General features: G+C 45.5%; 2 protein-coding genes across 4 annotated transcripts in view; both read left to right on the forward strand.

Moving 5' to 3' along the window:
* Positions 1–1179: 1179 nt before the first annotated feature.
* On the forward strand, positions 1180–13376 carry SRGN (serglycin). Of its 2 annotated transcripts, none has more exons than XM_058671553.1 (4): positions 1180–1383; positions 1919–2107; positions 11767–11914; positions 12392–13376. In XM_058671553.1, the coding sequence occupies exons 2-4, from the start codon at positions 2032–2034 to the stop codon at positions 12636–12638; spliced, it is 471 nt and encodes a 156-aa protein (XP_058527536.1). In that variant the 5' UTR covers positions 1180–1383; positions 1919–2031; the 3' UTR covers positions 12639–13376. The 2 variants fall into 2 exon arrangements, with proteins under 2 accessions (XP_058527536.1, XP_058527535.1); XM_058671552.1 differs by having other exon boundaries at positions 1216–1383; positions 12389–13376.
* A 7352-nt stretch (positions 13377–20728) lies between these two features.
* Positions 20729–25131, forward strand: part of VPS26A (VPS26 retromer complex component A) — a 30551-nt gene continuing 26148 nt past the window's right edge. Inside the window, exon 1 of one of the 2 annotated variants that reach the window (XM_058671550.1) lies at positions 20729–20832. In XM_058671550.1, coding sequence (XP_058527533.1) covers positions 20830–20832 — 3 coding nt within the window. In that variant the 5' untranslated portion in view covers positions 20729–20829. Of the gene's footprint in view, positions 20833–20860; positions 21138–25131 lie in introns of those variants that run through there. The other variant, XM_058671549.1, reaches the window with a different exon arrangement.

Here is a 25131-nt window from a genome sequence, read left to right on the forward strand (position 1 = left end):
CCTCTGACAGCATTGCTGGCATTCACTATGGACATATGGACATTGAATGTCAGCACTGCTCAGCTGGTTAGTGTGGCAGATGAACTGGGAGCTAGGAATTCTATTTTTTTTTTATTGTTTAGTTGTTTAGTTTTAATGCGTTTTATTTTTAGAAAGCCTACATGACAGTTTTTACCTTAAAAACAATGCCTCCACTCCAAGTAAATCAGTCAAAACAAATGAAGAACTCGAGATAACATCAGCCCCGGTTCTTGTAAATCTGATGTCGTGTGCAGGACCAGCAGCTGTCAGTTACGACGACCTGAGCACCGGTACATCAAAATCATTGCTGAATTTGTTACTATAATGCAAAGAACGATTGCACTGATGTTTCCCTCCATGCACCCACCACTTCCAGGTTACAAAGCCCAACACTTCTGGTTGTGGTATGCCTTGATCTGCTTCTATGTAGCCTCATGATCAGGGCAATGAGGCTGAAGGAAGTCTGTAAAGAGAGCTGTTGGTTATCAGGGTGGCAGAAAAAGAGCAAATATTGTAAACACTGAAAATGTGTTTGAAAAAAAAAAAAGCATCATGACCCAGAGAGTGAGGAAATGAAGTATGCAAATGAGAGGAACCCCCAAAATATATCCTTCTCCAGCTCAAGCTCTGGTAACCCAGAGAGATTGCAGGAAACTTCCTGACGCAATTGCAGAAACTGTTGTTTGGGTGCCAGGGTTTTAAATTGGGGGTTAGGATGAAAAGAGACCAGAGATGAAGCTGGATATTTCTAGCTGGAACTAACGCCTCATAGTGTGGAGCCCGCTGCTTTGGAGAGTCTGGGGGCTGGCCACTGGGCTCTGAAGAGACCCAAGGGTTGCAGGACCCATTTGCAGGTGGTCTCTGAGAGTTCACAGCAGAGGGCTTGGACGCACTCCTGTGTTCTCATACAATTGACTCTGGGCCCCTGTCCTTGTTCTCTGCAGGAAATGGTAAAGGAATCAGCAGGAAGCCTAAAACAAGGGAAGGGAAACCCCGCCCTCCTGTCAAAGGAGAAGCAAGGGTGAGAGCGAGTACAGAGAAGTGTCTGCACCCGCTGTGGGACAGGCTGGTTGGAAGGGGAGTGGCTGAGTCTTGAGAAGACCCAGGGAAAACTGCTGGATTGTTGGGGGACCGTCCTTCAAGGCCTGAGACCCCCAGAATCTGCTATGGAGAACAGAGGTCTGTGTGTCCCCACACAGAACAACCTGCTCCTAAAAGGACACCCCTCTCGCCCTGGCTCCTGACTTCTGGCTTCTTCAAGGCCAAAGATCCAGCTGAAGAGTTCTACCAGGGGCAAAGATGAAAGTAGAACTGGGCCACAGCTGTAGGAATCACTCAGGGTGTCCCAGGGCCAGGCAACAGGTCAGCTCCATCTGACTTTGTGTAACCCCAAATCCTTGTTAGATTCCCGAGGTAGAGGAGAACCGGTCATCCCATGAGGGAAACTGAGTCCCCAAAAAGGAAGGTGTTTGAGACCTGAGCACCTGCTCCTGTGAATGAGAACTGAACTTACTTCTCAAGCAGGGCTTGGTGACTTTGGTTACTCTTGAATGAAAAAGAAAAGCAAGAGAAGCTTCTACTGAGAGGTGCTCAGGGAGGGAGAGGCAGGACCTAGCCCCCTTCTCTCTCCCTGCAGTGCCAGAGGGAGGATGGGGGAGTGGGCTCGTGCTGTGAGCCATCTGCACTTTAGATTGTCACCTGAAGAAAGTAAAAACAACCTGTCCTGAATGCTGATGCTACTGTTTTAATGGAAAAAAAAACTTCAACAGGCAAGTAGCAGACAACAAAACTGGAGAAAAAGTGGGTCTGGGGAGAGTCCAGGACAGTTTCATAATGGGTATTTTGTGGCCTTTCTGTCTTTCTGGGTTTTGATGTGGATCTCTTTCTATTTGTTCAGGAAATTGTGACGTGCATTCTGGGCAGGGTTTGAGGTTTTGGAACCTTTTCTAAAAGGGACAGCCAGCACCCCGCTCCATTTCCTAATTGTGTGGTTGGCGTGAGCTGCTCACCATGCAGACGCTCCTCACCTGCAGGACACTCGTCCTGGCCCTCGCCCTCGTCCTCCTGTTGGACTCCTCAGCACAAGGTAAGAGGCGGGAATCGGGGTCCCTGGGATTGTTCTTTGTTCACACAAATGACTACTGTTTTTTCAGTGCACAAAATGTATAGAAAATGAGTAGAAGACAGGCAAAGGAGGATGCTGGGGATGAAGGGAAGGCTGAACTCCTTAGTGTTTGATGCCAGTGCTGAGGCAGGTGCAGCCTTATAATGGACTCTCCCAGTGATCACAGCATGCGGTGTTATGCTGGCGTTAACTTGTCAAACGTAACAACCCAGGAAAGCAATGTAGGAATGGCTCATGGGTCTACTGCCCAGAGATGACCCCTGCAGGCGTCTGGGAGATATTCCCTCCACTCTCCCCCACACCCTATACCCAACCCTAGGGTCTACCTCAGTCCCAAGTCTTAGTGCACAGTCATGGTGTCATTTCAGCACTGGAAGAAACTACTCTTGAAAACCAAGAGAAGTCTGACTTTGTGTTTTCTTTTAAAACTGGGCTATTCCTGAAAATTCAGTGATAGGTGTAAGTAACACAGAGACTATCAGAGCTGAAAGAAAGACCAAAAAGTGTGTCCGTGCTGTTACTCAGAGAAGCATCATGCTTGGCATTGTCTTCTGGGGTTTCGCTGGCATGTGAGGTGGTTTGCTCAGACTGAAGTGTTCAAAGAAGAGGACAAAGATGATGAGCTTACAGTAAGGACAAATATGCTGTCTTCTCCTTTGGTAAATACGGAATCAGGTCTCAGCAAGGTCATAGCCCGATAAACAGAAAATGTGAGGCTCCCCCAAGTGCAAGGGGAAATGTTGAGTCACAGTGACACACTTGTTGCATATACTTCTTCGAAGTGACTCCAATCCATCATGTTCTTACTTCCGGGGGAAATTAAAGCTGAAAGATGATCTCAGGGATGTTCCATATACATTGGAAAGGTGTAAAATTATTTTCTCCTCATGATGCTAAAATTAGAAGAAAAACATTGAAGAAAAACAGCAAATGGTGTTGGTGTAACTTTTGCATGAATTAGTTTATATTTGAAGTATAAAAGGTCATTGATGGTAGGGAACAAAGCTGGCTTTACCTGGACCATTCATGGGATATCTCCAACTAGAAGCACTACTTCCCTAATAATCAACAGCAGTGACGTGGGGTGGGCGTTGCGCACGGTGTGTGGTTACGTGCTACATCCTATGTTGGAGTGGTTGGGTTCAAGTTCCTACTCTACTTGCCATCCAGCTGCCTGCTAATGCCAACCCTGGTAGGCAGCAGGAAATGGCTCAAATACCTGGAGCCCTGCCACCCATTGCGAGGCCTGGATTTAGTTTCAGGATGCTAGTTCTAGCCTGGCCTGGTCCTGGCTGTTTCAGGCACTTGGAGAATAAACAGTGAATGAAGATATCAGTGTTTGTCTCTGCTTCTCTGTACCAGGTAAAATGAAAACAATAAGCAAGACTTTTTTTTTTCAAAAAGCAGCAGCGAGGTTTTTGTTGGTAGCACAGACTTGAGTAACCAGTTGGTATTGGGTATGCCCCTAACGAGAGCTCTGTGACTTTCTGTGTTTGAAATTCCCTAAAAAAAGTCACATGAAGATTCAAAAGATAAAAATCAGAATGAAAAAAAAACTTTCCTAATATAGTATGTATTCACTAAAAAATAAATAAATAAACCTGAAGTAAGACCATAATGAAATTGTAAGAAATGACTAGCATTTATGTCACCACCTGGTAAATTTAACTGTTCCTTGGAAAAGGGAACCAAAAAAGATACAAAGAATGGGCTGAAAAGCTAGGGTGTTTCCAAAGAAGGGTCCTTGGGAGGGGTATCAGGGTTTGAGCCCACATCTACACATAAAGGGCATGAGAGGCCTACAGTGGGTAAGGGACAGCAGTGATAGCCCTGCCGCCACCCCATCAGACTGCTGTGCAATGCCATGTGGCACTGGATGGCACACTCCTTGAAAAATCCCTGTGTATTATTGTGATGACATATTTTAAACTTTATACCATTATCAAAGGCTTGATGGCTTTACCCAGTGAAGAGCTCAACAAATAAGAAGTGAAAAGGCCATCATACAGCAAGAAAATAGGCAGGGATCGTCAGTGAAAACATATTCAAATTCACCCCTAAAAAGCCGATCTTAAGATAGTTACAACATTGGGCCTGGCAAATGGCTCAAGTGGTTGAATCCTCTCCTGGCACATGTGCCAGGATCCCATATGGATGCCAGTTCGTGTCCTGGCTGCTGCACTTCCCATCCAGCCTCCCTGCTTATGGCCTGAGAAAGCAGCAGAGGACGGCCCACGGCCTTGGGACCATCCTTCCACATCGGAGACCTGGAGGAAGTTCATGGCTCCTGGTTTCTGGCTTCAGATCAGCTGTTGCAGCCATTTGGGGAGTAAACCAGAGGATGAAAGATCTTTCTCTCTGTCTCTCCTCTCTGTGGATCTTTCTAATAAAATAAATTTTTTTTTAAGTTACAAAATTGAATACTATGGTAATAATATGTTTCCTTATTTATACATATGGAAGTTGTCTCAAGTCTAATATAAATTTCATTATTTCCTTATTTATTTATTTAAATCACTTATTCATTCTTTTATTGGAAAGTCAGATTTACAGAGCGGAGAGACAGAGAGGAAGATTTTCTGTAGGCTGGTTCACTCCCCAAGTGGCTGCAACAACCAGAGCTGAGCCCATCCAAAGCCAGGAGCCAGGAGCCTCCTCCAGGTTTCCCATGCAGGTGCAAGGTCCCAAGGCTTTGGCCCAACCTTGCCTGCTTTCCCAGGCCACAAGCAGGGAGCTGGAAGGAAAGGGAAGCAGCCGGGACACAAACTGGTGCTCATATGGGATCCCAGTGCATGCAAGGCACCAGGCTACCGCGTCGGGCCCTAATATGTAGCCTAACTTTTTTTTTTTTTTTTTGCAAATAGTTAATAACGTTGTTCTTTCTTCTTTGATAATGTTTAGAAGTAGATCTGTTTATTTCACCTGTTGGTTTGATCAAGAATTTTGACTGGGTTTTGAACATTTTCTAAACCATCTCGGGATGCTATACTGGTTTGCTTGGGCTGCAACACCAAGTGCCACGGTCTGGGTTAACGCACAGATTTGTTCTCCAACAGTTCTAGGGGCCAGAGCCCAATTTCAAGGTGTTGGCAGTATTGGTTTCCTTCTGAGTCTTCTCTCCTTAGCTTATAGGTGATGCTTCTTCCCTCCGTCGTCCTCACATGGCTTTTCTTTCACACATCCGTCTCCTAACACCCTCTTGTTAGAAGGTCTGACACACTGGATTAGGGATACCCTGATATGTTTACCTTAACGAGTTACACATCTACCATGACCTTATTTCCAAATACTGTCACAATGTGAGGCACTGTGGGTTAGGAATTCAACATACGGATTTGGAGGGGAGGGTGATGGTAGGGAGTTGTGAGCGCATCACATGCTCGAACTTATTTTTGCTATGATTCCAACCCAGCTAAAGACAGGCTGCAAAACTGTATGTGCAAAGCACAAAGATCTAGAAATGTGGATGTGAAGGAGACACTGGTGTGCACAAGCAGCTCACCCAGCTCGCAATGCACTCCACCGGGTTGTTGATGGGGCCTGCAAATCCTACGTTCTTCCCGCCTCTCTTGTTCCAAGATGCAAATACAGAGACAATGGGAAACCTAAGCTCTGGTGTGGTCCAGGGGCCAGAGCCAGTCTGTGTGTGAGTCCCCACCTTCCTGTCTCCTAGGTCACCCCGGTGGTAATGACTCCACACGCGTGTGCTGCTCTTTGGGCAGCGCCTGCACCTCCAGTGTCCGGTAATGACCGCCAGTCTCCCTGCTCAGGGGAATTAGCGCCACTTTGCATCATCTCATTAGCTCTCTACGTCAGCCTCTTGCCACATCAACAGCAACAACAAAAAATGGTGCCTGTTGCCCAGGGCCCAATTATAATTAATCAAATGGAAGAACTGTCCAGCCAACGTCAAGGTCCAAATTAACTCTGCCACAACTCAAGGGTTCGAAGTTTCATTTTTGTTCAAGACCAAAAGCCTTTCAGGCTTTCTCTATGAAGTTTACTACTGAGGGAAAGGAGAAATTGAAAGTAAACTTGGAACTTTTTATAGCCTGTTAAACCGTGCCAGGCTGGGGGAAGCGTATCCATTTTGTGGAACTGATAGGCCAGTAGGAAGTAGCTGAGGCTCAGATAATGAGACTGCTGAAGGGAATGCGTCAAAATGTCTTTGTTCCCCCTCTCGGCAGTTTCTGCTTACTTTTTTTTTTATTTTTCTGAAATGCCTGTGATAAGTTTCCAAGACGGATAGGAAATTAGCAAACCATGACTATAATGAGGAAGAACTGGTAGCACAATATAAAAATATACAGAGACTCCTGTATTTTTACTGAGATAACATGTACTCACAGAAAGGAGAGCTCACACAGTGACTGTGTGTATGTAAGAGGGTACTTGAAAAAGTTTATGGAAAAAAGTTAAAGATTTATTTTTAGCAGAAAGACAGATTTACAGAGAGAAGCATAGACAGAGAGGAAGAGATCTTCCATCTGCTGGGTCACTCTCCAAATGGCTGCAATGGCTGGAGCTGAGCAGATCCAAAGCCAGGAGCTAGGAACCTCTTCTGGGTCTCCCATGTGGGTGTAGGGTCCCAAGGCTTTGGGCCGTCCTCAACTGCCTTCCCAGGCCACAAGCAGGGAGCTGGATGGGAAGTGAAGCAGTCGGGACATGAACTGGTACCCATATGGGATCCTGGCACATGTGAAGATTTCAGCCACTAGGCTATTGTGCCAGGCCCGAGGAAAGGGATGAAAAATCCTTTCATGGACTGGACTTGTAGTTCAGCAAGGTAAGCTACCTCCCACAATGCTGTTATCCCCATAGTTGGAGTCCTGGCTGCTCCACCTCTGATCCAGCTCCCTGCTCACATACCTGGGAAGAACACAGCTCAAGTACTTGGGTCCCTGTGCACATGTGGGAGACTCAGAAGAAGCTCCTGGCACCTGGCTTCCTCCTGGTCCAGCCCTGGCTATTGCAGGCCGGTGGGTGGAAGATCTCTAGCTCTCACTTCCTCTCTGTCCCTTTGCATTCCAAATAAGTAAATACTCCAGTACAAAACCAACCCCCAGATCCTGTATGGGGAACCTTTCAAGAAGGGAACATTTCTCTCTTTTTTAACATTTCTCTTTTTTATTTCCTTTTTTAAAAATGTATGTAAAAAAGAATGATAGAGAATCTCCCATCCATTGGTTTACTCCTCAAATAGCCACATTGGCTGGGATTAGGGTAAAACCAGGAGCCAGGAATTCCATGTGGGTCTCCCACATGAAGACAGGCATTCAAGCACTTGAGACATCATCTGTCGCCTCTCGGGATGCACAGCAGGGATCTGGATTGCAAGCAGAAGAACCAGCACCCAAACCGATACTCTGCCATGGGATGCAGACGTGCCAAATGGTGGCTTGACCCGCACACCACAGTATTGGCACCTCCCCCATTTAAAGTGCACAATCCATTGGGGTTTTTTTTTTGTTTGTTTGTTTGTTTTGTTTTTAATTGGGAAGGCAGATTTACAGAGAGGAGGAGGACAGAGAGGAAGATCTTCCATCTAGTGATTCACTCTCCAACTGGCCGAAACAGCTGGAGCTGAGCCAATCAGAAGCCAGGAGCTTAGAGCCTCTTCCAGGTCTTGGGTGCAGGGTCCCAAGGCTTTGGGCTGTTCTTGACTGCCTTCCCAGGCCACAAGCATGGAGCTGGATGGAAAATGGAGCCACCAGGATATGAACCAGTGCACTTATGAGATCCCAGCGCATGCAAGGCAGGGACTTTAGCCACTAGGCTACTGCGCCAGGCCCGGTTTTTAGTATATTTGCAGAGTTGTGCAGCCATAACCATCGTTGCTTGTAGAATATCTTTATTACTCCCAACACAAAACACCCTTGATAAAATTTAGACCCTCTCTTTATAAAATTAGGGTCATTTTGTATTTTAGAAATATTTCTTACTAATTTACCATGCTTGTGGTTGTTATACCAGTGAAAAGATTAGGTCTTTCACCTGAATTTTCTCAGCTTGATAGCCACATGTAGTAGGGACTGCGCTCACTCACTCATTCCAAGACAGTAGTCATGAGCTACCTGTGGCTAGTGAGCATTTGAAATACAGCGAGTGCAAATGAAGCATGCTGTACATGCAAATTACATACAATTTAGAAGAGTTAGCATGAAAAAAGATGCAAAATATCTCACTAATAACTTTCATTATTGTATGTTAAAATAACCATCGCTTTGATCTATTCAGTTTATTAATTGCATCTGTTTCGATTTACTTTTTGAAATATGGCTGCTAAAACTTGGAAAATGCCACACGTGTTTGCCTTGTTTGTTGGCGCTGGTCTAATTGACATAGGGTGTGAAGACATCGCCCTCTGCTGGTGGAGATGTTGAATTTTTTTTTTTTTTTTTTTTTTTTTAAGATTTATTTTATTTTTATTACAAAGTCAGATATACTGAGAGGAGGAGAGACAGAGAGGAAGTGGAGCTGCCGGGATTAGAACCAGCAGCCATATGGGATCAAGGCAAGGACCTAAGCCACTAGGCCACGCTGCCGAGCCCCGAATTTTTTTTAATTCTTGCCTTCAAAACAAACCAAAAAACAGAAGTTTTTAAGCAGCATTAGATGTCAAACCAATGACGCTGTGGAAACAAATCATAAGAAGAGCTAAGTGTATTAAATGCGCATCAGGAGCTAAGGCTTGTGCTAGATATTTCACGTACTTTCAACAGGAACTCTTTGGGATACTATTACTCATCATTAAAAGCTGATAAATGAAGAATCAGATATTAAATGGTGGAACAAGAGCTTAAACTTTAAATTCTACAAGCTGGTTACCACAAGAGATCAGTTGTCCTTTTCCTCCTTGCCATCAGAGAAGTTAATATTTACATAATTCCCACCTTGGTGCTAGGTACAGTATTTATGTCTTATGATTAGATCTTTCAGTCTCTCCATTGCCTAGAGGAAGGAATGGAGGTGCAGAGAAGGCACGTAGGCAGTATGGAGCTGACACTGCGATGCCATCCTTCCTGCCCGATCCCTAGCCTGAGGCAGTGACTGCAGGGGACCGTGCAGTAGGTGTAGATGGCACGAAGGTGTGAAGAGAACAGCTCCCCTGCTTGGCAGGGCCCGGGGGAGCTTCCAGCTGTTTGGCAGGGCCCGGCGGATTTCTCTCTGACCACCTTGATGCAGTCTCACCACCCTTTTGCATGGACACTCAAGCACCCCATTAAGAATCCTGTAGTCTATTGAGGCATTGTTTGCCCCTGTGAGATGGCTTTGGCAAGTAATATGAGCTTGAGAATTAATGTTACTGATAATGTCTTGGTGAGTGGGCCTTTAACTGCGCACAGGAGTACAATTAAACCCATGCCATTTCTGGACACCTTGTTGCGTGCCTACCCATTGTCCTGAAATCTGGCCCAGACATATAGCATGCCTTCTGGGAAATGGCTTAATAAGAATTTTACAAACTAACAGAATTGATGGGAGTATGAGTGGAAACTGCTATGGCAAAAAAAATATAGTTACTGTGACCTTAAAGGTTAGCCTGTCCTTGCAACTTTTAGAGCATAGAAAATGCAGCTGTTTTAGCTGTTTTTATAATTTTTTAACTAGAGGAAATTTAGGGCAATTCTACTAACATCACAGAGATATACTTTTGATTATTGTTTAATTGTTTATGGGGTTGTAGGGTTTGCAGTTGTAGGGGGATTTAACGTTTGGAACTTTTTGCCTTAGATCCTTATGTTCCTTTTCTTTTGATGTGTCTTTCCCATTATGTGATAGATAAGTTGTGAAAATAAAATGTAGTAGGTAGGAATGTTTTACTGATTAGTAGGTAACCATCTGTGCCTTGGCCTTGGAGTTCTGGCTGTCACCTAATGGCTACTTCTGAAGAATGAATAATGGTTTGCTTTAAAGAAACTGATTATAATAACTTACAGAATTATCTTTAAGAGCACCTGGTTGACCATGAAGTAAAAATTAACTGAACATCTGTGTATGCTGTCTTAGTTCTAAAGTTAAAGATAAAAAATCAAACGTTTGTGCAGAGGCTAGTGATGTGTCTAAGTAAATAAAAAGGACAGCTTCTTTTGGAGAATATAGCATATAGCAAGAACGCACCAAGTGTCAGTGTCTGTGTCTTTCTTTATCGCCAACTCCACGCACCCTTCCCGAGCTCCGAACTCTTGGCTGGAGCTGGACTCCAGCAAGTGACAGAGCCAGCGTGGTTTGGATCGTTTGTTCCCGGATCGCACATTGCACACCATACTCAGGAACCTTGGGCAAGACTGTGGTAGAACGGTAGTTCCAAAAAAAGAAAGAAAAGGAGCAAAAGGGAAACAGTTAATAGCAGAATATTTCCTTCCTTTCTACAGTAGAGTCTTTAACATGTTTGTATTTTACAGGAATATTGTTTAGTAATTTTGAAAATTAAATGAGAAAAAAAACCACTGAAGATTCTAACCTCACGACCCTTGTCATATTTCCTCTTGATCCTTCCCTGGTCTGTTTGTGTGCTGAGATGGTTATGCATTCAAAGTGGGGTTCTGATGTCCACTCATGTAGGGTTTCCCATGATGCTGAATAGTCCACTCTATCACAGCGCCGATTTCACTGCATGGTTCACAACCTCTAAGGAGTGAATGCTTTGTGTTTTACGGGCATCTCCTTACTGTCTCGTGCTGGTCTTTAACATATCCTCCTGCTGGACAAGAAATCTCGGCATGCTCCTTCTTGCTGGGTGACTAGTAGCGTGTTTGAGTGAAGCTGGTGTGGGGGTAGGGAGGAAAGAAGCTGTGTAAACAAATCGCTGCATGAGGGATCTGTTTCATGACCTGGGACCAATACAGGATTTCCTATATAACCTGGAAGGATCTGACTTGGAGCATTAACTAGAAAATCTAAATTCAAAAGTAGTGACGAGAGACCCGGATATTGCAGCATCCTTGTCTCTGTAAATAGAGGAGACTTGTTCTTGTGAAACCTGAGCTTCAAGGACACTGTGGCCCTAAGACCCAACTACTGTGTCCCTGTGAGGTCTTAAGAACTTCTCAGCACACTCCTTAGCCCTTCTGAACCTGATTCAACTCTGTCCATCAAGAGAGGCCAGCTCTGGGGTGCAAAATGGGCTGGGATCCTGGGTCCTCTCTTGTGCAGCTGTGTGGCCTCCATCATTTTCCTGTGTAAGGTGGAGAGGAAGGTACAATGCTATTAGGATCATGCTTGCCGAGTGCCTGGCATTATGTTAAAGCTTGCACATGCATTTTCTCGTCTGAGTTTTGTAACCAGTTTCTGATGTTGTTGGTATCTTCATTTCACAGTAAAAGAAGTTAGGGTTCTCTGACTAGGCCAGGAGCAAGATTGAGGTCTTGCTCCAGGCAGACTATAAAGCTAGGAGTTAGTTTTAAACTTTCTGCTTATTTTAAAGGAGTGGGGTGAAAAGGCCGAAAAGTGTACGGGAAAGACTGGCACTAGTGGGTGCTGCGTTTATATGAACGGGCACTCCTTGCCTTCTGTGCGCTCCGGCATCTGTTTGCTTAAAAACTTCAGATAGGCGGGGTGGTAGGAAGCTGTGGGCAGAAGAGAAAGTTCCTAACCATGTGGGTTCCTTGCTTGGCCAGGTTATCCTATGCGGAGAGCCAGGTACCAATGGGTACGCTGCAGCCCCGACAGTAATTCTGCCAACTGCATTGAAGAAAAGGGACCCGTGTTCAACCTGCTTCCTGGGGATTCCAACAGGATCCTTCCTCCCAGGACTGACCCTTTCCTGTAAGTAGATTTTTCTCTGATTTTAAAGGGATGTTGTTTCACACCTCTGTCACCATCTTCTCGGCACAGAGATGAGAGGAATGTCCCACATGTTCTCCTCCAAGCTCCTCCTTGGAGTTTGAGTTCCTGTGCAATGCATGCACAATCTGTGCTGTGGCCACCGGCCTGTAAGATGCGCAGATGTGCTAAGATATTCTGCACAATTACTTTTAGGCTGTGGATATTAGACATAAAGGGAACATAAATGAATTTTGTATTGAGCCTTGAGTCCCCTCCCAAAATATTCCACTACATTTGTAATGGTGCAAAATAGTAAAAAAAAAAAAAAAAAAAAAAGTCTGAAATTCAAAACACTGCTGGTCCCCAGGTTCCAAATAATGGATACTTACATTATATTAGAAGTTTTGCAGCAATTTTACATTAGGCAAAAAAAAAAAAATCTTGACTGTGTTTCCTTTTCCTTTCATATTTCAGCAGAATCAAATCCCAGAACCTGAATGACGCCTTCCCTCTTTCTGACGACCTTTCTGGCTCTGGCTCTGACTCCGGCTCTGGCTTAGGAAGCGGCTCTGGAAGCAGCCTCCCCTCGGAAGTGGAAAGGGAGTACCAGCCGCTGCTGGACGAAGATGTTTTCTATTATGACATGAAGTCCCTCAAGCGGAATCTTCCCTCACATGATCAGGAAATGGGTCAGGCTGGATCAGAAGATGAATTTATTATATGAATGACAGGATTCTCCACCTTGGCACCAGGCAATGCAGTCCATACATTCTGTGTACTGTGGTTAAAGATTACATCAACAAGTTGTATAGAAATTTTAAGACATTTGCAAAAGAAACTTCAGTTGTATCACTTTTGTCCCTAATGAATTCTTAAAGGATTAGGCTTGCTCTCATCTACCCTATTTTTTCAGAAAATCGCCCTATTTGTGGGGGAATGAATGTCATATTCAACTAATATTATTATGAAATTGGCTAGTTCCCATGTCTATAAAATTGCTTTAAATAAAAAAAATACATATACTGTCTTCAAAAAGTTCTGTTTGAAAGGAAATTGATTAACAATATCTTATACCTAACTCTTTAGGAACTTGTGATTATAAATTATAGATATGTCCATTTTCCCATGCAAAAATAAACAAACAAACAAACAAAAGCCAAGATGAAACAGCGAGATTCTAGAGTGGCTATTTGACCTGCTTTAGTGTGTGAAGTGTGTTACCATCCTTTCACTGCTTGCGGGTTGGCAGAGCTTAACAGGTGTCACTTGCATAGAATCCTGAGTGCCATTAAAGCTAGAAACCTGAGACCCAAATTGGAGTATGGTTGTGCCCCCAGCACCACACGCTGCTTGGCTCCCTGGGCATGTGTGTATCTTCCAGTGTTACTCTGTTAAAGCAGAAGTAAAACCCAAGGGTTAAGCTTCTGGGGGCCTCTTGTTCTAAATACAACAGATACTTTTACGTATTTTTGATCACATGTGTCTCTTGAAGTCTTAAAAAACACATAAATGTATTATTATTTGTTTCTCCATTTTTATTGAACTATGTAAATTTGGTTTGTCCTGTTAGGCGGAGCATGAGGTGGTCAGTACTACATGAACTGGAATATGACCCAGATCTGTGAGTGTGCAGTTAGATGGTCAGATGTGGTAGTGAGCACAACTGCCATGGTGGCTTTGTGATTTGTGTAACAGAAGCTGTTGTAATGGGGAAGACCTGCTGGAAACTTCTGAAGCGACTCCTCTCCTGTCTACCAATACATCAGAAACGCTTCCTCTTCTGGGGAATATAAGAGGATAGTAGTGCCCTTAAAAACCTAAAGAGTTCAGGGATGCATTCCATTCACCAGTGAGGCCTTGCAGCAACCAGGGGAGTATCACGGGCTCAGAGGAGGAGTTCTTCTGCAGCCCCTGTCCAGTCACAGCACTTCCGTCACTGTGGAGCATGCAGCTCTGAGCTGGGCACTCGCTCACTAGATAAACGCTTTCTTTTCTATCCCCATCAAAAAAGAGGGAAATGGTTTACAGTCTTTTGGATATAAACAACTTTTATCCATTTACAGTTTATTCTCAGGGCAATCTGTACTCTTCTACCATCTGTTCCTACATAGTCTGAAGAGCCTGGGCTGGCTGGTCAGCTCAGAGAACATCCAGTAGTGTACTGTGCCAATGTGTCCTGAGCCTAGGGCATCACCGCTGGTGGGTCGCTGGTCACTCCCTGAGCCCCTCACATCTATGGTTATCCAATCACCAACTGACAGAGCAGGAATAGATTCAAGCTTGGGTCACACATGGATTAGCCTGGCACAGGGGAGTAAACTGAAACTGGATGGTAGGCAGCTATATTTACAGCCAATCAGAGTTACCTGGGCACAGAGCTGGGAGAGGAAGGCCTCCCAGTGCACAGGGTTCTGGCCATCTACCCTGGGAAGAGAAGCAGCTTCTGGTTGGAATACATACGGTTTCATGGGCAGTGGTTGGTCAGGATCCAAAATTGGAAAGATTGGGAAATTAGGAAATCCAATTTCTGTGCCCCAGGAAGGCACAGAGGGTAATACTCTTTTCTTAAAGATTTGTTTGTTTCTTTGTTTGTTTTATTGGAAAGGCAGATAAACAGAGAAGGAGAGACAGAGAGGAAGATGTGTCCGATGATTCACTCCCCAAGTGGCTGCAATGGCCAGAGCTCAGCTGATCCGAACCCAGGAACCAGGAGCTTCTTTCGGGTCTCCCACATGGGTACAGGGTCCCAACGCCTTGGGCCATCCTCTACTGCTTTCCCAGGGTACAAACAGGGAGCTGGATGGGAAGTGGAGCGGCCGGGATACAAACCAGCGCCCACATGGGATCCCGGCCCATGCAAGGTGAGGATTTATCCACTAGGCTATTGCACACAGCCTGGGTGATACCCTTTGTATCAAATTTATTGCCTATCAGAGCATCCATTGTAGAAGAGGCACTGCACAACCAGGTAGACACAATGACTTAGGTAGGTGTCAGCTTCTGTCATGGTCTACTTTACTAATACAATGTGCCACAAAGGAGTGGTCATCATGACCTGGACAGAGGCTGGGCATGGGCTTCCACTGATCATCAAGCTACTGATGTTGCTGACTATGTACCATGCCAGTAGCAGAGTGCATTGTTGAGTACCATCCCGGGACAAGTTGGCATGTAGACTACAATAGGTCCCAGAGACTTGTTCTAATAGGAATAGATACATGTTCAAGGCAATGGTTCGTTGTTCTTAACCTGTAGCAACAATTCAAATATGTTAATATGTAGAAAGTAACGGGAACAGTGCCACAGAGACATCAATAAACACAGACCATTATTATGATTTGTATGATACATTAGCAATACTTGCCACAGGATTGTGGTGAAGATTAAAGGAGGTAATGTAAAGGACCTGGTTAGTGTGTGTGTGTCTGGCATATACACTATAATCATGAAAATGTGTTACAGTTGTTTCATATGATTAAAGAGTCTAATGATGTGCTACATGCAGGGGATTCAGAAGGAAACAAAGACACACCAGTTGTCCATTGTCTTTGAACTCAGTCCACTAGGAACTGAATGAGGTAGAATGGGATGTGTAGTCTTCTCTGGCACAAAGGAAAGGCAGATAGTTGGAAGGAAACATTTTCAGCCACATGAGGGAAAGAGTATACAACCCATGTAGAGACTTTCTCATTCTTACTCTTTTACTCTTTGGGTTCTCTCTGTCAAGAACTCATCTGCTTTGTTGCAGGGCTTTGTGGGGAAGTGGGAGAGAGGGCTGGGAACTCCTTCCAGTTTTCCCTTTGGAGATCTTTGATTTATAATCACACTTCTTATCCAATATTACAGAATCAACAAAACCCACCGAGGACCAAGCTACCAGGAATCAACCATTAACACAATTTACATAAATTGTGATGCAAAAACAAGTAACTCGGATACATTTCACATTATACATGTTTTTTTCTTTTAAATCAAGAGTCATCCTAGAAAAAAATGGCTAATGTAGCAAAGAGAAATGAATGGTAGATTTTGCTGAAGCTTTTTGTCTCTATTCCCTAAGTATGTTGTTCATTTTATTATTTGAGTCCCTGTTTAAAATACGTATACAATTTATTGTACAGAATCTTGTCTTCCTAGTTTTGTACTAAACTGGGGAGTTTAGGCCATGGCCTTCCTGACCTGAGGAACAGGATGTTTATTGTTGGGGCCTGACCTGGGTATTGCAAGATGTTTGGCAGCATTTCCTATTCCTACCCACTGAATGCTCTGAGCTCCCTCTGCCTGCTCTTTGACTTGATGGTCAAAAATGTCTCTAGCTAACTGTCAAATGTCCATGAGGGAGAGACACCTTCCCCACTTGAGGACCACTGCCCTGCACTGATGGTCATTTCTTGAACTAAAATGTTCACTCCATGCTTTACAAGGGCATGGAATCTAATCTCTCAGTCTACAGAAACTAACAAACCTGTGGCTTGTTGGGGAAGTAACTACACCATCAATTATTGCACAAATCTCCATTCTTAGATATTTTTGTTATTGGAGGTTTTTTAAAAGATCTATTTTCATGAGAACAAATAATATCATAGGAGTTTCAGAGAAGAAGAAAGTTCCTTGGGGCCTGGCACAATGGTTCAATTGGCTAATCCTCCCTCCTGCAAGTGCTGGGATCCCATATGGGTGTTGGTTCATGTCCTGGCTGCTCCACTTTTGATCCTGCTCTCTGCCGATAGCCTGGGAAAGCAGTAGAAGATGGTCCCAAGCTTTGGGACCCTGCACCTGCATGGGAGACCCATTTCTGGCTCCTGGTTCCTGGCTTCAGACTGACTCAGTTCCAGTCGCTGTGAACCAGTCGCTGTGAACCAGGATGGAAGCTCTTTCTCTGTCTCTTCTCTCTGTAAATCTGCCTTTCCAATAAAAATACATAAATCTTAAAAAAAAAAAAAGTCATTGGAAATTAAAAACAAAATAGCATGTCTTAGTTATCCATTGTTGCATTGCAAACTACCTTAGAACTCAGTGCCCTAAGACAACAAGCTTCTTATGCTTCCTGGTTGGTGAGAGGGTTACCCGGGTGCTTCCAGTTGAGGTTTCTCTCAAAGTTGCAAGCAGGATGTTCACTGGCTAAAGTCACACAAGGGCTTGACCGAGAAAGGAGGGTCAGTTTCCAAGATGGCTCCCTCCTGTGGTTGGCAAGGTGGTACTAGCCCAGTGTGTGGGCCTCTCAACTGAGCTGTGGACGTGGCAGCTAACTTCTCTCAGAGCAGAAGCAAGGGAGAGCAAGTCAGAGCCTGGCAGTCACACATCATCCCTTCCACTTTATTCTCTCCGTCACACAGAGCAACCTTGATAGAATCAGGAGGAGTGCACACAGGGATATGAACACTGTGGAGGCAAAGACCACTGGGAACTATTGGATAAGATGGCTTACTGAGCATTGTAATAAAAAACAACAACCCAAAACGTGAGGTCCTGGCATCCTGGTGTGGTGGACTAAGCCGCTGCCTGCAATGTTGGCATCCATGTGAGTGCAGGTTTGAGTCTGGGCTGCTCTGCTTCCTAACCAGCTCCCAGCTTGTGCCTGGGAAGGCAGCAGATTGGCTTAAGTGCTTGGGCCCCTGTCATCCTTGTAGGATAGGGTTCCAGGCGCCTGGCTTCATCCTGGCACAATCTTAATTAATGCGAGGTGATACTTAACTACTCCCAGTTGGATGTACAGGGGCCATTACCTGGAGATAAGAAAATTCAAGCAACTAGTTTCTGTGGCAGGTGTTGATGTGTGTTAGTCTTTACAAAGCAGGGTTTTCTGGGTTACTGCAACTAAGTCATGAGAATTCCAAGCAACCTAGAGGGCTAAGCCTCAATGGGAATTATCCAAACAACCAATGAAAACCGTCTCTTTCGGGGATCAATCATGAGAATGTCCCCATTTTCAGGCTGTAAAATCCTAGACCATCACCCTTCAAAATTGCTCTTTCCTTTAGGGACCTATTCTGGTATTGCTGGGAATTTTCTTTTTTTTTTTTTTTTTTTAAAGATTTTTATTGGAAAGGCAGATATACAGAGAGGAAGAGAGACAGAGAGGAAGATCTTCCTTCCGATGGTTCACTGCCCAAGTGACTACAACGGCTGGAGCTGAGCTGATCCGAAGCCAGGAGCCAGGACCTCTTTCGGGTCTCCCAGGCAGGTGCAGGGTCCCAAGGCTTTGGGCCGTCCTTGACTGCTTTCCCAGGCCACAAGCAGGGAGCTGGGTGGGAAGCGGGGCTGCTGGGATTAGAACTGGCACGCATATGGGATCCTGGCATGTTTGAGGTAAGGACATTAGCCACTAGGCTATCATGCTGGGCCCTCTTCTTTTTTTAACTCACGAGTAAGCTGCACAGGATTACAATTCTGGCCCTCAAAAGGGTTTTGTCCCCGCCCTCTTGCAACTCTTGCTCTGCTCAGCCAAATTGTGCTTCGAAGATGCTGTTTCCATCATTTTCTCCATTCTTCCCTCTCTTGGAGTCGCTCTCCTGATGCTATTGCAGGAGGTTTCTATCTTTAATAAACCTTGGTTGACTCCCTGAAATTGCATGAAAATTGTATGAGAGAACCAAGGTCGCCTTTTTTTTTAGATTTATTTATTTTTATTACAATATCAGATATATATAGAGAAGGAGAAACAGAGAGGAAGATCTTCTGTCTGATGATTTACTCCCCAAGTGACCACAATGGCCAGAGCTGAGCCGATCTGAAGCCAGGAGCCAGGAACTTCTTCCAGGTCTCCAACATGGGTACCTCGTCCCTAGGTTTTGGGCCGTCCTCCACTGCTTTCGCGGGCCACAAGGAGAGAGCTGGATGAGAAGTGGGGCAGCAGGGGCACGAACCGGCACCCTTATCCCAGAACTTGTGAGGATTTCTACTCTGAGCCATTATACTGGGCCTGAAATCTTGTCTTTCCAATAAAACCAAATCTTCAAAAGAGCAAAAATCAATTCCAAGCCCAATTATTTTTCCAAACCCAATTTTGAGAAGCTTTCCTTCTTTCAACTTAATAGTCTTAAATCTTATATTCACATCTCAAGTTAAGATTTATGAGAAGACTATTCTTGTTGAATAGTCTTGGCCTATTTGTTGAAGATCATTTAACTATATGCAAGGTTTAAAAAAATAAGTATTTTAGAACAGTTTCAGATTCCCAGCCAAATTGAACCATATATCCCCTAAATCCCATGCACATGCTAATGCGCTTTTTTTTACTTACTAATGTAGAAACTTACTGATTTATATTTAACTTTTTTAGTCAAACATATGTATTTACTGCTACAGTTTTCTCTCTAAGCAGTGTGATAAAGCTCAAACTATTTTGTTTTGACATAGGTTGGCTTAGAATTATGTCTCTCGAGTTTCCAAGCACTTGAGGAAGTTTCTGGCTACTTTTGGTGATTTCCAGTTTAATTATACTGTGTTTAACATAATGCATTTGGATTTCGGTGATCCTAACCCCGAGTGTTGCTTGCACAACTTGATAGCCGTGTTACACTAGCGTGAGCCTTCCCTACCGGTCACGTGCAGGGCTCAGCTCTGGCCGGCACATCCTGCACTTCGTTCCATGGCGATTCCACCACGGCTAGCACGCAGTGAACGCCACAGAGAGCCTGAGCAGCATCGCGAGAACTTTCCAGAAGCGTCTTCCCGTCACAGTGGCTCTCGACCACCAGAGAAGCAACCAACGTTGGAACTTTAAGATTTCTTTCTAGTGGTCTTCTCAGAAGCGAGAGAGCTAACCAGTCGTCAAAACCCACAAACTTGGGTTTAGTTCTGTGAGAGGAGTTAGACTGGGTGGTAGGCAGTTAGGGTATTCTGGGTCCCCAAGTCATTTTTTTCTGTCTATTAAGGGGTATTTTTCCCACCATTCTTGGATTCACCCAAGACAAGTGCATATCTTAACTTACCAAGAACACACGTCCCCAAGAGACAAAGGCGACATTAACATATCAATTCCCGACCTGAAGCCTCAGCCCATTTCTAACTCCGGCCATTGCCAAGGGGGAGGGCCTCTGTATCATTAGCAAGGGACCAAGCAAGTTGGCCAGTGACACCTTTCTGGCATTTTGTCCCAGTGCCAGGTACCATGGAAACCAGGAATTTTCTTTGTTTATGGAGAAACACCTTTGAGGGGAACCTTTAAAAGATTCTTTTCCCACCATTAATACAGGTCTTTTTACTTGTCCTCCTGCCACTATGGCAGAGGATCTCGGGGCCCCCTCCTCTCACTAGGACGGGAATCTCCTTTCTCAACTTTTTTAAAAAAAATCCTACTTTAAAACTAAACTGTGTCTGCATGAAAATTCTTCTTTCCTGCGAGACAAGAATTGAGGTTGCTGCTGTACTCGGGGTCAAAAAACCCTACAACAGTTCGAGAAGGTGGAAGAATGTCTCCTTTCTAGATCAGGAGGATCCATCTCTCCCGCCAGAAAGATGAGGCAGTAAAGGTGTCGGTACCCCCGCCATGTATAAGGCTGCCCAACCAAACCCTTTTTCCTTCCCTCCCATCCGCTCAAAATACTTTCACAAACAAGAACTCCGAGCGGCCACGAAGCCCGCCGGCCAACCGCTGTCACGTGACAGGAGAATCCGGAGAACCTACGCGTATCCTCGCCCTCCCACCTGACGTCATCGGCCGCGGCCCCGCCCAGTCCTGGAAAGGCGGAGCGTGAGGCCCCGCCCCCAAGCGGCCTCTCCGTGAGGGCGGGGCCAGAGGCCGGTAGAGGGCCGGGCGCTGGGGGGAGGGGAGCGGAGGAAGGGAGTGGTCACGTGCGGCGGGCCGCCCGGGGTCACGTGACCGGGCGCTAGGGTGGAGGGATCCTGGGCCGGGAGTTCTGCTGGGGGACGAGGGGTGAAGCGTAGGGGACGCGGCGGCGGCGGTGCTGACAATGGTGAGTGCGCGGCGGCGGCGCGCGGTCGGCGCCCAACGGCGGGGCGGGCGTTGCAGGAGCAGTGGGCGGGCGAGCAGGGCGGGGAGCGCCCGGTTAGGCCTGTCCGGCCAGCCCGGGGTTGTGGGGCAGAGCGGGCGGCGCCGCCTCTTCCCGGCTCTCGGAGAGGCCCGAGCACCTGCAGGCGGCGGCGCGCTGTCCTGGCCATGTCGGAGCCTCTGCCCGCCTTCCTCGACCGGCTGTGGGGGCCCTGGCTGGGGACCCGGAGCCCGCCTGAGCGTGGGCTCGCCGCCGCCTCCCCCGCCAAGGTAGCCGGCCGCTCCGCTACCTGCCTGGCTTCCCGGGAGGACGCCGGTTCGAGACTCCTCGGGGGAAGTTGGTCACTCTTTGGTGTGTCACGAGCTCGACTAACTCCTGGACGTGGTGACTGACATGCCGCGATTCCACGTCCCTGGTTGAGGTTTAGTGTTGACACTTGTGGAGTGGGAGAAAAGGGAAAGGACGTTTCAGGGGGGCCGTCTGTAACCCCGGAGGGAGCAGGTTAGAGCCCCCGGGGGCTAGGCCAGGGTCTCGTTTCCTTCCCTAAGCAATTTCGTCGGCTTAACGCGCTGGATGGTGTGGGCATGACCGGAGGTAGCTAGGGAGGGAGGAAAACCCGAGTATTCTAACCCTACAGCCCAAGCTTAGGCAGGGTGGTTCTCAGCTCGATGTTTGTCCTGTGTATATGTGGGCTTCCTCTTGGCTCGCGTGGTTGTATCCAGACGCTGGCGGGTGGCATTTAGCGTGCATGCTCTGTCTGTCCTCCCACTTAACCAAAGCTCACCGGTTAAACTGCTTGAGACTTGGGGCTGAGAAACTGAACCAGGTTTATGAAGAAAAAGTTTAAATAAATCACTTTGAAAGTCAGACATCGCCTTTCTTTCTAGACATGTTCATTCTGTGAGCTTCTCCGCCTCCTCTCCCCAACAAATTATTAGTTACCTGTGCCCAGTGCCCTGAGCGGTAGTGAAACGGCCCTGCCTTCCTGTGTAGTTGACAGTCTGGGAGAGGAGCACTTATTCGCTACTTGCCGATGGTGGAAGTTGTCGTTGTGATAGCACTAAAAAGGAAGTACTGAATCAGGGAAACCTTTAGTGGAGTTTGAAAACTTGAGTCCTCCCATTTTTTTTTTTTTTGTAATCATTTTACTGAGAATTTTGACTTTTCTTCAAGAGCAATTTATTCTCAAGTTATTCTTCAAGCGCAAACGAAGCTGTAAAGCTATAAAACTTTGAAGTAGTCACAAATGTGGTATAAGTATGAAATTTGCTGTTTCATTATGGGGGCGGTAAAGGGAAGAATAACTCTTGTGAACTTGAGTTGGATTCATTGGACTAAGTGAAAATTTTTTACATCCGTTAGTGAAAAAGGAAGAACAAGTTTGAGTTTTTATATATGAATGTAATTTTGCTAGATGATAATGTTCAATATGGAGTTCACAGATGATGTGAAAAATCTTAAAGGGACCTAAAGCGAGTGATGATGAGGTCTTTGCCAAGATTAGGAAACTGTAAGAAGCATTTATTGTGTTTTAATAGCAGACATGTACTGTGGTCTGGTCAATTAAAAGCTACCTAGGAGTTTTAGCTTGTGTAGTAATTGTCTAGTGTTGCTCCTGAAAGTCTCATTCTGAATGTTCACTTGAGGATACCTTTTCCACAACAGTTGATTGAGTGTTCTTACACATGAGCAATCTCAGAACTGACTTTGGAATTTTAGAATTTTAGAAGTTTCTGTTAATCAGTTTCCTTATAGTTTCCGCTATCCTCATAATTCTCTTTTACTTTTCACAAACATTTTTATTGTTTTCAAATGCAGAGTTGGCAATGGGCACAGAGAGAGATTTCCCTTCTGCTGGGGCTTGCTCCCCAATGGCCTCAACAACTGGGGCTTGGCCAGGTGGAAGTCAGGACTTCATCCCAGTCTGTCATGAGGGTGCAGGGGCCCACCTGGTTAGGCCATCTTCAGCTGCTCTTCCAGACACTTTAGCAGGGAGCTGGATTGGAAGTGGAGCAGCCGGGACTTGAACCAGTGGCCATATGGAATGCTGGCCTTGACAGGTGGCTGAACTTGCTATGCTATGAGGTCAGCCCGTTTTACCTCTTTAACAAAGCAGAAATATGTTATTTCATTGTGAATAATTAAAAAAAGAAGGAGACTTGAACTTTATGGTTTTTAACTGGAAATGACAAGTTACACATCTTGAAATAACTTTGAAAGCAGGGCTAAGAGAATCCTTTTCATTTTAGGAAAACAAATATTATCTTTTTTCCTCTTTTTTTTTTAATCATTTATTTTTTTTTTTATTGAAAGGCAGATATACAGAGAGGAGGAGAGACAGAGAGGAAGATCTTCCGTCCGATGATTCACTCCCCAAGTGAGCGCAACGGCCGGTGCTGTGCCGATCTTAAGCCAGGAACCAGGAACCTCCTCCGCGTCTCCCACGTGGGTGCAGGGTCCCAAAGCCCTGGGCCGTCCTCAACTGCCTTCCCAGGCCACAAGCAGGGAGCTGGATGGGAAGTGGAGCTGCTAGGACCAGAACCCGGCGCCCATATGGGATCCTGGCGTGTTCAAGGCGAGGACTTAAGCCGCTAGGCGACGCTGCCGGGCCCCCCTTTTTTTTTTTTTTTTTAATTTTAGAAATGTGAGACTTCCAGTTTTCTGGAGGCCTTTTTGTTTTAAGTAAGACTAGTTTGTCTTTGATGTACTGGATGTTAGCCCCATGCCAAATTCTCATCGCCTAGTTAACTTATTAAAGTGCTGTTTTTATTAACACATTATTATTTAAAAGAAAAAAGATTTAAATATTTTTATTTGAAAGGCAGATCTTACAGAGAGAAGGACAGCCAGAGAAGTTCTTCCATCCACTGGTTCAGTTCCCAAATGACTGCATTGGCCAGAGTTGAGCTGAGCTGAGCTGAACGGAGTCTGGGAGGCAGTAGCTTCTTCTGGGTCTCCCATGTGGGTACAGGGTCCCAAGAACCTGGGCCATCCTCTGCTGCTTTTCTAGGCCATAGCAGAGAGCTGCATGGGAAGTGGAGCAGCATGAACTGGGACCATTTGGGATGCTGGCATCATAGGCAGTGACATTACATGTAAAGTGTTCTTCCCATATTTGTTTAAAAGACAGAATTACAGAGAGGGAGGGTGAGCCAGAAAGGAGCTTTTCCATTTGCTGATTGGTTTCAATAAATGCCAGGTTAAAGCAGGGAGTGCGGAGCTCTGTCTGTGTCTCCAGTGTGGGTGGCAGGAGCCCAGGTACTATGTCGTCATCTGCTGCCTCTGAGGTGCAGTAGAAGGCAGCTGGGTTACAAGTGCAGAGTAGTCAGGCTAACTAGACACTCTGATACTGGGTGTAGGCAACCCAGGCGATGGCTTAACAAGCTGTGCCACAGTATGCACGCCTGATTATTTGGTGTTTTAATGTATGCTTTCAAATTCCAAGTGCATTAAGATTATTTATATGGAAAAAAGTTACTGTAAGATTTCTCCTTATCCGCAAGACAGGTTTTACCACTTCTTTTTTGAAAGGCAGCAAGAGAGAGAGTTCTTGTGTCTAGGTTCATGGCCCAAATGATGCAATAGTTGGGGCAGAGCCAGGCTGCAGGCAGTAGCAGGGACTCAGTCCAGGAATCCCAGACTGCAGGGAGGGAGCAAGTATTTGAGCCATCACCTGCCGCCTCCCAGAGTCCACACTGGTGGGAATCTGGGATATGGAGTAGGACCAGACCAGGACCTGAATCCAGGCCCGACAACAAGGCATGCTGGCATCTGGAGCAGACTTAACGGCCATGTCACAAAGACACACTGCCCTTTTTGCCAGTTTTCAAGACTCATTTTTAATTAGTTACAGGAATGTGAGAATGACAACATTAATTTTAATTTTCCTGTCTCTGTAATTCAAATGTGCTAATGAACTCTTTTTTTAACTGCCTTCTCTACCAGTTAGTCTTAACTTAGCTGTTTTCGATTCCTGCTCTAAAGTAAATACTGCTTGGAGGGGTTGTCTTCCACCTTCAGTAATTGCTTTTCCAACAGCCGACCCTCCCTTGCTGACTTGTGATTTACACAGCTAATCATCAGCAAATATCGGCTGATTATATTAAGGTTTATGAACTGTTACACATCTGTTACTGTCCTGCAGCGAACAACTTGGTGCACGGAGACGATAATAACATGCGTGGACTACTGACTGATGGTCAATAGCCTAAGTTTATTAACAGCACCAGACCTTTAAAGGAAGGTTGTCATGTAGGCATCCAG

This window comes from Ochotona princeps, chromosome 13 (assembly GCF_030435755.1).
Source record: "Ochotona princeps isolate mOchPri1 chromosome 13, mOchPri1.hap1, whole genome shotgun sequence".
Classification (NCBI taxonomy): Eukaryota; Metazoa; Chordata; class Mammalia; order Lagomorpha; family Ochotonidae; genus Ochotona; species Ochotona princeps.

Coding starts and splice junctions, on each gene's coding strand:
- SRGN (XM_058671552.1), top strand. CDS start 2,032: ATGCAGACGCTCCTCACCTGCAGGACACTCGTCCTGGCCCTCGCCCTC. Junction 2,108..11,766: donor GTTGGACTCCTCAGCACAAG/GTAAGAGGCGGG, acceptor TTGCTTGGCCAG/GTTATCCTATGCGGAGAGCC. Junction 11,915..12,388: donor CCCAGGACTGACCCTTTCCT/GTAAGTAGATTT, acceptor TTCATATTTCAG/CAGAATCAAATCCCAGAACC.